This window comes from Eptesicus fuscus, chromosome 18 (genome assembly GCF_027574615.1).
Source record: "Eptesicus fuscus isolate TK198812 chromosome 18, DD_ASM_mEF_20220401, whole genome shotgun sequence".
NCBI lineage: Eukaryota > Metazoa > Chordata > Mammalia > Chiroptera > Vespertilionidae > Eptesicus > Eptesicus fuscus.
In genome coordinates this window covers 4,505,744-4,516,461 of record NC_072490.1, presented here as the reverse complement: position 1 = coordinate 4,516,461, position 10,718 = coordinate 4,505,744, and the positions used below count along the sequence as shown (strand labels likewise).

At 48.1% G+C, this 10,718-nt stretch overlaps 1 protein-coding gene across 1 annotated transcript in view; it reads left to right on the top strand.

The window, feature by feature from the left end:
* The window catches only part of CNTN6 (contactin 6), a 90,707-nt gene continuing 79,989 nt past the window's right edge, over positions 1–10,718 (top strand). The window contains exon 1 of the mRNA XM_008154998.3: positions 1–157. Within this exon, the coding sequence (XP_008153220.3) occupies positions 16–157 (142 nt within the window). The 5' untranslated portion in view covers positions 1–15. The remainder of the gene's footprint in view (positions 158–10,718) is intronic.

Below are 10,718 nucleotides of genomic sequence, written 5' to 3'. Positions count from 1 at the left end.
GACCTGGATTTTTCCATGAGTTCGCACCACAGGTTGGACGGAGGCAACTTGGCGATCAGCAGCCCGCGCTGGGACCAGGACGCGGGCACCTACCAGTGCCTGGCCACCAACCCGCTGGGCACGGCTCTGAGTCGGAAGGCGAAGCTCCAATTTGCATGTGAGTTTGTGGGGGGAAATCTATAATTGCTGTGATTATGAAAATGTAGTGTTTTTATTACATTCACTGTAGAAGAAAATCCGGCTTTGCCGCTCAACTGCTCTCTGAGAACAAACAGGAATTTACGGAGGCGAACGTTTTCACGGCCTGATTTGCGAATCCAGACGCCCGGGCTTCAAGGGAATCCGGTTCAATAGAAGAAGACCATCGCGCTGCTGTTACATCTCGGGGATCATATTTAGAAACATCTCTAAACATTCCAGATGGAAATACAGGCAAAGACACAGGCTCCGTTACTCCTCCTCCTTGTCCTCTGTGTTGAATGTTGGGGTGCAGAGTCCGAGGTGGGGAGGCCGAGGGCAGGGCTGCCTGGGGAGGTGGCTGCTCTCCCGGGGACGTGGTCTCGGGCCACAGTGCGATGCAGGTGGGAATACAGTGGTTGCCGCAGGCGGACTTTATATTAACCGAACACTGTCCAGCGGCGTCACATAAATGTCACCCAAGTAATTACCTTGGTGACATTTGGGGACATTAGCAGATGAGCAATAGACAGAGTGCCTCATGTCCTTTATAGGCAGTGCTGCCAGGGACTGGAATGTTCCCTGTGGAATCCAGGTTATTCTCACTGCTGAGGTGGGTGGAGCAGGAGGCCGGCTGCCATGCCCCACCCCCACCCCTGCAGCACTCCCCCACATTCACTCCTGCAGCATCCCCTACCCCCACCCCTGCAGCACTCCCCCAGCCCCAGCCCTACAGGGGACTCATTGGGGCCCAGGGGCTAGTGCTCAGGGAAAGGGCCTGTTGTCTGTCACCGTGAACAAGTAATCACTCTGAAACCTCACTAACAGAATACCTGGGCAGAGTCCGCCTTGTGGAATTACTTCAGCTCTCAGCAGTGTGTGGGTTAATAACCCCGTCTGTTTCCCCTGCAGGTCTTATGTCCCTCAGACCCTGCTCCACACATGGAGGGTCCCCTCATGGTGGCCATTTGGGGCTGCCCTTCCTTGTTTCTGAAAAATGTATACACACTTTGAATAATTATAGAGGCAGTGTTAAATAAATTACATTTCATTTCCAATTGGAATAGAATCAGCTGTCAAAGTGTGTATACATTTTTGGTGACACTCTGCATGTATGTGAATATATATATTCAGAAATAGATAAGCATGCACATGTACATATGTGTACACATGTGGTCATACACATGTAATTGTAGATGGAGGAAATAAAGCAGAATCCACATGAATAAAAAACTGTGGTCCCAGACAGCGGCCAAGTTCTCCGATGAAAGTCCTCCTCCAGCCCTTTCTGCCCCTTAGCTGGGTTTCGAACATGTGTGCTCAAGGTGAGGTGTATTTTCAATCCAGTCTCTTGCCCAAGGTCTTCACAGGAAGGAAAAAACCTTCACATTCAGAAACTAATGTTAAAAGCCTCGTGGGCTCTGATCACTGTAGAATATCTTAACTTTTTATGAGAAATGCAAAGCCACTTCAACATGATCCTGATGATATGGTGATAAAGTGCGTTTTTATCTGAAAGAGAAATTAAGACCCAGGAGAATTTTAAAAATAACACCTAAAAGTACATTTGGAAACTGGAAAGTCTCTGATAATCGTGGAGTGGGTAACGCATATCTAATTATAAATGGAAATGCTAGGTGGCTTCTAACTTTTTTTTTTTTTTTTGTACCTCAGGACAGAAGAAGCTAAACCAAGTAGGCAAAGGAATATTTTTTTCTTGAGTTTCTTAAGTAAAAGAAAGTTGAAAATAAGTATCACTTTTTCACTCTCCTTTTGGAAATAGCACCAAGCAACATTGTAATGAATTTAATATTCGAATGCCTCCTAATGTAATAATAACGTGACCCCCAACTGGTATCCTATCCAGGAGAAAGCTTTGTCTTTGCTTTTAAGAATAATTCACTTTCTCAAACAAATGGACTTTGAGCAGTAGCGTGGTTGAATTACAGCGAGCCGCTATTATATTTATTTTTGAAATCAACAGGGAAGTAGATCACCCAACGCTTTATCTTCGCTTTTCCTTCATCATCACCGCTGGGCATCTATTTATGTGCCTCATCAGAAATGATACTCTTTCAAAACCCAGGCCTTTCCTCACCTCCCACCTCTACTTACATTCAGCAGGACCTAATCTTTGGGTCTATTTGAATAAAATTGCACATTCACGCTGCACAGGCTGAGCCCAGGTGGGAGAGGAGGTTGTTGGGAGGTGAGGGGTCTGTTCCATCGAGATGGCGAGATCCCAATGTGAGGAGCTGAGAGAGAAACACAAAGCAGATACCCTTGCTGATGACTCCATACTGTTGGACACATGCTATGGAAGTAGGACCGTGGCGTTTAGAGATTTTGCTGCTGAGATTTAGAGAATGGGCTGGGAATGACAGCAAATCCTCATTTGCTCCAAAGAATCCAATGACATCCCTTCTGAGATTTACTACCCACAGATAGTCAATGTTACCTAAAGAGCAAATGAGAATCACGGGCGTGGATGTACCTATAAATCATGAAGAGGTTTGGGTGGCCAGCTCTGGAAGGGTTCACCGCGGCTTAAGGTGTTAATGTCTGCACTGTCCTTACCAAGTAGCATCAGCCGGAGAGAAGATGACAAGTCAGGTCAACAGACAGCAAAGCATGACTTCTTAGCTGGTCCAGAGACAGGATGTGGCCGCCACCCAGAGGCCCTCCCTGGCGCCCTCTTCAGGTTCCACTCCCATCACCCTCCCGTCCACTCTCTGGACCTGTAAATTTATAATCAATACTGCCTTTTTAAAAAATTTGTTAATCCTCACCCGAGCATATATTTTCCATTGATTTTTAGGGAGAATGGAAGAGAGAGGAAAAGACAGAGAGAAACACATCGATTGGTTGCCTTCAATAGGAGCCCAGACCAGGGCCCAGGCCGGGGAGGAGCCTGAAACCAAGATACGTGCCCTTGACCGGAATCGAAACTGGGACCCTTTGGTCTGCAGGCTGACACTATATCCACTGAGCTAAACCAGCTAGGGCAATACTGCCTTTTTTAATTTTATATGAACAATACAAGATATGTGCCTTCAAGTCTGCCTTTGTAGCCAGCAGTATTTCTGAGATTCATTCATGTTGTTATAGGTAACTTTAGTTCATTCAGTCCCATTTTATATATTTTATTATACTATAGTATATACTGTAATTTATTATACATTATACTATACACTATAATTTATGAATGACTTCTACTGTCAATGGAAGCTGAGATGGCTTGTAGAGACAAGGATAAATAACTTTGTTAATCTCACATATGTCTTTTGGAACATTTATGCACACATTTCTCCGTTGCGTGTACTGTAGAATAGAATTACGAGTTATTTGGGAATACATACTAGTATCTACAACTTTAGAGGGTAATACTGATTGTTGTCCATAGTGATTTTATTAATTTATTCTTTTACCAGCAATGTTTTCTGGGCAATTCTGCTATTATGAGTCTTACTGAAATGTTAGCATTTTGAGAGGATATATAAGAGTATCTCATTTTAGTGTGATTTATGTTTCCTGATAACTAATAAAATAGAGCCCTTTCCTATAGGTGTCCTGGCTCCTTGCATGCCCTTCCTCACTTTAAAAAGAACATTGAAATAATTTTTCCAGAGGAAATGCAGATGCTAATCTGCAGTGCCAAACTCTATCTCGGCCATTCTCTTATCCATTCCCACAGGCCAATGATGCATGTTTATTGATCACTTACTATGTGCCAAACACATGTGGAAGCAGGAAGCAAAGTACAGTCTATTTTCTGCATGTGCACATCTGCTCAAATATAACTGCAGGCACTTTTTTAAAAAAAGCACAACAAATGTATTGGAATAAAAACAAAACAAATTCCATTGGAATAAAGAACAAGGAGAAATGCGGTTGAGCAATAGTTTTCCAACAGTGATCCCAGGCAGAAATACAGTTTTCCCAGGCAATCTTTCTGCTCCTGACATTGGGAAATGCAAATGAGAAAGAGTCCAGGTCTATAGACCTGATTTAACAAGTCAATTGCAGGGTGAATACCCCTCCCCTTTTTTAGAATCACCCACTTGAGAGGCCTACCTTCCATGCATATTAATGAGCTGTTTTGCATAAATCAATTCTGTTTTTATGAATGAAGATTATAGAACCCTCGTGGAGTTCTTCCAGAAAGCCCATCCATAAGCGCTTCTGGAGTCCTTGTTACTAGGGTTTTCTCCCTGGAGCCCAAGGATTTATTTTAATTATTCCTTCAGTTTTAAGCAAAAGTATGAAATGTAAACAGCTGGGCCCGGGATCGGGCTGGTGCCAGGTGCCTCTCGGCTTTTTGGAAGGCTCTCTGCTTCCGCCTTCGTACCGTTCTCACTGTTCATTTAGAAAGTAATCCCAGTGATTTCATTAAAAAGGACAGGGAACGCGGCCGAGTCAACATCAGGATTTGTGACATTGCTTCTTGGCAAGTCTGGCTGACTGAGGGCCCTGACTATGGCTATTAACATAGACATGAATATTAATGAAGTTAATCCCTGTCCAGTAAGCCCAGCATTGGGCAGTGCACGAGCAGTGGTTCTGACTGATCCACAGGCGCCCAGCTTTGAGCGCCTTGCCCTTCTGGAGTGTCCCCGGGGCAGGTGTCCTTCAAGCATCTCCTCTGCTTCTATGACTTCCCTGTATTATTCCAAATAATTGGCTGGTAATGGATTTTGTGAGACGTCATTGGATGGTGTCACTATATATTCCTTTACTCATTTGACCAATCATATCCTTAGAGTAGATACTAGGAAATTGAGTTGCTGGGGAAAAATAGTTTTTACATTTTAAATGTGAATGTTTTCTTTGTGTTACTTTGTTAATATATTTTTATTGATTTCAGAGAGAGGAGGGAGAGGGAGAAAGAGATAGAAACATTAATGATGAGAATCATGGGTCAGCTGCCTCTTGCATGCCCCCTACTGGGGAACGAGCTGCAACCCAGGGATAGAGCTCACAACCTGGGCGTGAGCCCTGACCAGGAATCGAACTGTGACCTCCTGGTTCCTATGTCTCAATGCTCAATCATGGAGTCACATCGGCCAGGCCAGAAAGCCCACTTTTCAACTAAAGGCAGACTTGCAACATGGCAACCCTGTCTAGACCTTAGCAGTTTCTGGTGCTTTTTGTCCCTGTGACTAGGTCAGATAGGAGGTTTCAAAGGCAGCCACTGGGACCAAACGGGGTGTCTGAGGGGAAACAGTGAGGATGGTGCCTGTGAGTCCGTCCCATCCATTCCGTTTTATCCCGATGTGGCTCGGTGTGCGCCCCTCCCCATTTCCTACACCAGCCTGTCCCAAACCCCTCCCTGCCAGTGGTGTTGGGAAAGCAGAACCTGTGATTGAGGTATTGTTAACCACAAAGCAAGTTCTGGTCCCAGAGCTGTTAAGTTCTGATGGATAAAGTTTAATATTTTGAAAGGAGGAAAAAAGAGAGGCTATTATTCCAACTCCTTTATCTGCAGCGTGGGCGAAGTTCCTTTTATCTCCTTGACTTTCATTGTAGCGCGTGACCGAGATCCCAGTAAATCGGCGGATGCAGTAGCCAGGGTCCCGGTGATGCTTGGCCGATGCTGCCAGCTCTTCGGGGGCCAGAGGAAAGGGAGTGGAGGTTGTGGAAGTGTCAACGCTTAGCAATAAAATAAGGGTTTCATTGAACAGAAAGTAATGAAATCAGCACGGTTATTTCCCTGTCGCTCCTGTAGTGCAGGTACATCTCTCTTTGGAGGAGTCACAAAGCGTGTGTGTGCGGTGGCCGGGCCCTGGGTGCATGGTTTATGTGGGAGCAATCAGAGGAGGACTCAGAAATACCTTTAATAAAAAAGTGTCGATGGAAGCAGCTCAGCTTTTCAAATAAAAGAACTTTCATTTGTACCCAGGGATTAGATCTGGGAAAACTCAACTTTCTGGACTTTTCCCCTTGTCCTGCCCTTCACATTTCACGAGCTCCTGAAGATTCACAGGCCAGCTGGACCCCGGTCCCTCTGCTCATGGCCACCCACCTGGGAGGAAGGGGACCTTTCGTTCCCACTCAGAGCCCCTCCTAGTCTGTGTCATGCATCCATTGGGCCGGCGTGATTGAGGGCTAGTCTGCAGGGGTGTTGGTGACTGGGCAGAATCTGTTCTGGGAAAAGCCGCCGCATAGGAAGATCTTTGATTGGCAGGCCAAGGTCGCCACTGCCATAGGATGAAAGCAACCACACATACACTAATGGGCGTCACCATCCTATGTAATAAAGAGGGAATATGCTAATTGACCCTCATGCCATTGCAAAGATGGTGGCACCCACAGCCAATAACGAGGGAATACGTGTCCCACCCTCAAAGATGGCAGTGCCCACAGCCAATAAGGATGGAATATGCTAATTGACTGCCCCACCCTCAAAGATGGCAGTGCCCACAGCCAATAAGGAGGGAATATGCTAATTGACTGTCCCACCCTCAAAGATGGCGGCGCCCACAGCCAATAAGGAGGGAATATGCTAATTGACTGCCAAACCCTCAAAGATGGCAGTGCTCAGTCCCCTCAGCCCTGCCGGGGCTGCAGGCACAGCCGCTCTGCGCACCTGTCTCCAGAGTCCCCCAGTCCCCTCAGCCCCCCAGCCCCCCAGGGCCTGCCCGAGGCACAGGCAAGCCTCTGTCCACTGAGCCAAACTGATTAGGGCTTGTTTATGAATTTTTATAAAAATCCTTTACACCAATAAACTTTGGGGTGCTGACTTGGATGATGAATGGGTGTGACACCAGAAACGTAGAACACCTTCTTCCTTCCTGCTGGGATAGCGGCACTCCAAGTTGGCGTCCCGCTCGGAGACGTAGTCACGTCCTCTTCTACCGGATTTGACAATAGCCTTGCGCTGTATCAGGCTATATCAGTTTAGGTTACTGAGTGATGCCGGGAAATGTGAGAGCATCACAGATGCTGTAATAAACACAGGCATCCTGACAATGATGATGGAGACGGAACTGGTCTGGGTAGAGATAAATTTGTGTGCCACTGCATAGAGGCCTGGGAAATTAATCACAACACCAAGAACTTCGGCTTCCTCCCAACCCCCCAGGATCTTGGAAACTGTGGCAGGAACAATGTCAGTTTTTCCTCTCCAAGGGAGAGAACTGATGGAGAGTTAGGAATCGGAATACCTGTACTCTTGCATCTTGCAGTTCTTTAAGAGGGCTTTGATTTAACGTTACCTGCTTACCTACGTGGGCTTCTGTGACACTAACCGGAATGAGAGAATGATTCTTGGCGTCTTTCACCATGCCCTTTTGCTGTGCAGGGTACTAGCACTTTCTCGCCCACTAAAATCTTTTGCTGTCGGTCAAACACAGGCCATAGCTCTGCATGGGACCTGCGTGCTGAAGGTGACCAGGGTTCCTCTGTCCTGGGGACTCAGCACAGCTTCGGATGTTGAGCCTTCTTCAGAAAGACCCGGGAAGGGGACATGGTATTCTGCGTGTAGGAAGCCAGAAGGAGGGCTGAAAAAATCTTAGAGCTTAAAATGAGACTCCACGTCCTCAAAGTAACAGATAATTGAAATTGCTTTTGAGGCTCGGAGAGAGAGAAACAGCACCGTCTCTGGTTTGGGGCAGCTCCCAGGGTGTGCGTCTTGGGTGAAGCTCTGGTTAAGAGCCTCTCGTCTAGCCTGGTGGTTCAGCAAATGCCCCCAAGAGCCACAGCGTTCAGAATTAAACTCTGTTTCCTATACTTAGAAGCTGTGGGAACTGGGGCACACCCACCCATTTCTGGGGGCAGCAACCAGAGCTGGAGGCGGGGGCCTCTTTGAAGAGGAAAGTGGGGGCATTTTGCTTTCCTTGCTCCTATAAGAAAGGATGGTATCCGGGGATGTAGAAGACGGGGTGGGGGTGGGGAAGGGGGTTCTCAGATCTGAATGACAGGGGAGGGGCTGGAGTGTGGGAGCCCTGAATATCTCATACTGGGCTTAAAGTGTTCAGGCAGCACCTTGCTGAATCGGTAAGACTGATAGAGGCACAAGCGCAGTAACAGCATGTGTGTGTGTGTGTGTGTGTGTGTGTGTGTGTGTGTGTGTATGGGGGGCAGTCTCTGTAGGTTGGTCAAGTTGAGAGACTGAGGCCCAGTGGTTGAGCATTGACCTATGAACCAGGAGGTCACAGTTCCATTCCTGGTCAGGGCACATGCCCGGGTTGCTGGCTCAATCCCCAGTAGGGGGCGTGTAAGAGGCAGCCAATCAATTATTCTCTCTCCTCATTGATGTTTCTATCTCTCGCTCCCTCTCCCTCTTTTCATAAAATATATATATATATATATATATATATATATATATATATATATATATATATATGTTTAACTTGAGAGACTGAGTACCTTGTCCACACAGAGGCCAGGTTGCAGGATAAACTGAGAAATACACCTGGAGAGGAAAAACCAAGGATTTGGGGGAATGAGGAGATCAGAAACAGAGCTATTTCTAAAACCTAAAAATACAGCATTCACTGGCTCAGGGAGCTTGCAAAGGCCCTGAATTTCTGCATTTTTGTTTGTTCCTTTGGACACTGAGTGACAGCTGGTGCCAGTTTTCTATGGTGTGTGGCCAGGAGGGCCCGGCAGCAGCTGGACGGGCTGCGGGCTCTGACCCAGATGCGGCTTTCCGCTCCGCCTGTCCTGACCTGCGGCGACTGTGGTCCTCAGGCAGCTGCTGGTCCTCGGGAACCCAGTCTCCCCTCTGCTGGAGGGATGTGACAGTGGCACCTGAGTCCCAGCGTCGCCCTGAGGATGAAAGGAGCTCCTCATGAGTGTCTGGCACATAGTGGTTCTCGATCTATTAAGAAAAGATTTAAAACATAAAGTGATTCAAACCTGGCAAACAGAGGAAGGGCCGATGAGTAGGGTGCAGATTTTGCACAGCTCAAGAGTCCCGTGTCCTCCTTGGCATGGACACACCTCCTACCCCAGCTGCTCAGTTGGTTCAGGTCAGTGAACCGGGTCCCCAGAGCCTTCCTCCCAGCTTACAAGGGAGAGTTGGCCGGCCGGTGCCTCCTCTGTGTCAGGCTGGCGCTGGGCACATCCTCCGATGTGGTCCTCAGGCTTTCGCAGCGAACACTCAGTTTCCCTCCTCGGATGATGCTGAGATTCATTCCCACACGTGGCAGCTGTGGAAATGGTTTCGCCTTACCATTGGCCATCGCAGTCCGCAGCGGTGCTTGGGCTTCGTGTTAAGGCCATTTCCGCGGCCCCCGGCCCTCCCCTGCACCTCTGTGGCCAGGAGAGAGCATATGGCCCGGTGATTCTGAACGGCTCGTTTTGTGGGCCCTCGCCAGGCACTTCCTGCCGGTCTTTGGAGAGAAGCCTTGTTTGCGACTGCACTTTGCTTCTGCTCCTGCCAGAGGCTTCCTCCAAAGGCTTCCCCAAAACCAGAGAGAAAACCACAGGGTGCCCTCAGCCCTGGCCATCAGGGTGCTGAACAAGGGCCCCCTGGACCATCGGGGACTTGAACAGCCACCAGCACTGCAGGACCTGCACCCGAGCACAGGGACAGCCTGCAGGCCACCTGGAGGATGATGGGAATCTTCCCACCTATTGGAGAGTTTGAGACCATCTCCGGCAACGAGCTCACCCTAAGCTGTATTCTCTTAGCCAAAAAGGACAGAACAAAAATAGAAACTAGTGCCTCCCTCTGGCCTGACCTTTGTAGAAGAACAAATCTACAGTCCTCAGCCCAGCCGGCTTGGCTCAGGGGTTGAGCATTGACTATGAACCAGGAGGTCATGGTTCGATTCCCGGTCAGGGCTTATGCCTGGGTTGGGGGCTCGCGAGATCCCCAGTGTGGGGTGTGCAGGAGGCAGCCGATCCATGAATCTCTCTCATCATGGATGTTTCTCTCTCTCTCTCCCTCTCCCTTCCTCTATTATATCAGTATATATATTTTTTATATCTAGAGTCCTTAATGATTTTACAGAGCAAAGGAAATTTCATTGGATGCCCCGGTGGCTGCCTAACTCAGTGGGCCCCGCCTCAGAATGATCTGAATGACACCGTGTTTCCTGCTGGCAGGGGGGGAGCTGAAAACTGGGTCGGACACTTAAAATAGATCTTTTTTGCAGCACATTCACAGGAAACGGCCCCTCCTGGAGGCAAGGCCAAATTACGTCTTGTCTCTGTTCTGTGTGCCATTAAACAGCTTTGAAATCTGAATTATTAACGAAAACCTGCAAACTAGCCCCATTTCGAATGGCTGTTTGACAGCTCACAGGCCTGAGGGACTCTGGAGAGAAGCAGGTTTCCTTGTATGGAGCGAATAGAAACCCCACGGCAACCCTCAACGGCACAGAGAAGTGAGGGCGCAGGTGGATGCTGTTCCCGTGGAAGTGGGCACAACGCATGGTGGCATTGGTGGTGCCATCGAAACTCCCGGCTTCCGAGGAGCAGGGAGCATGACTGATGTGACTGGGCGTGGGGACCACTGTCTAGAGAAGGTCCCTGCACAGCTTCTTCGTTTCATAGGATCACCCAACTGCTCATTGCTCCTCGGTGACAGTTTT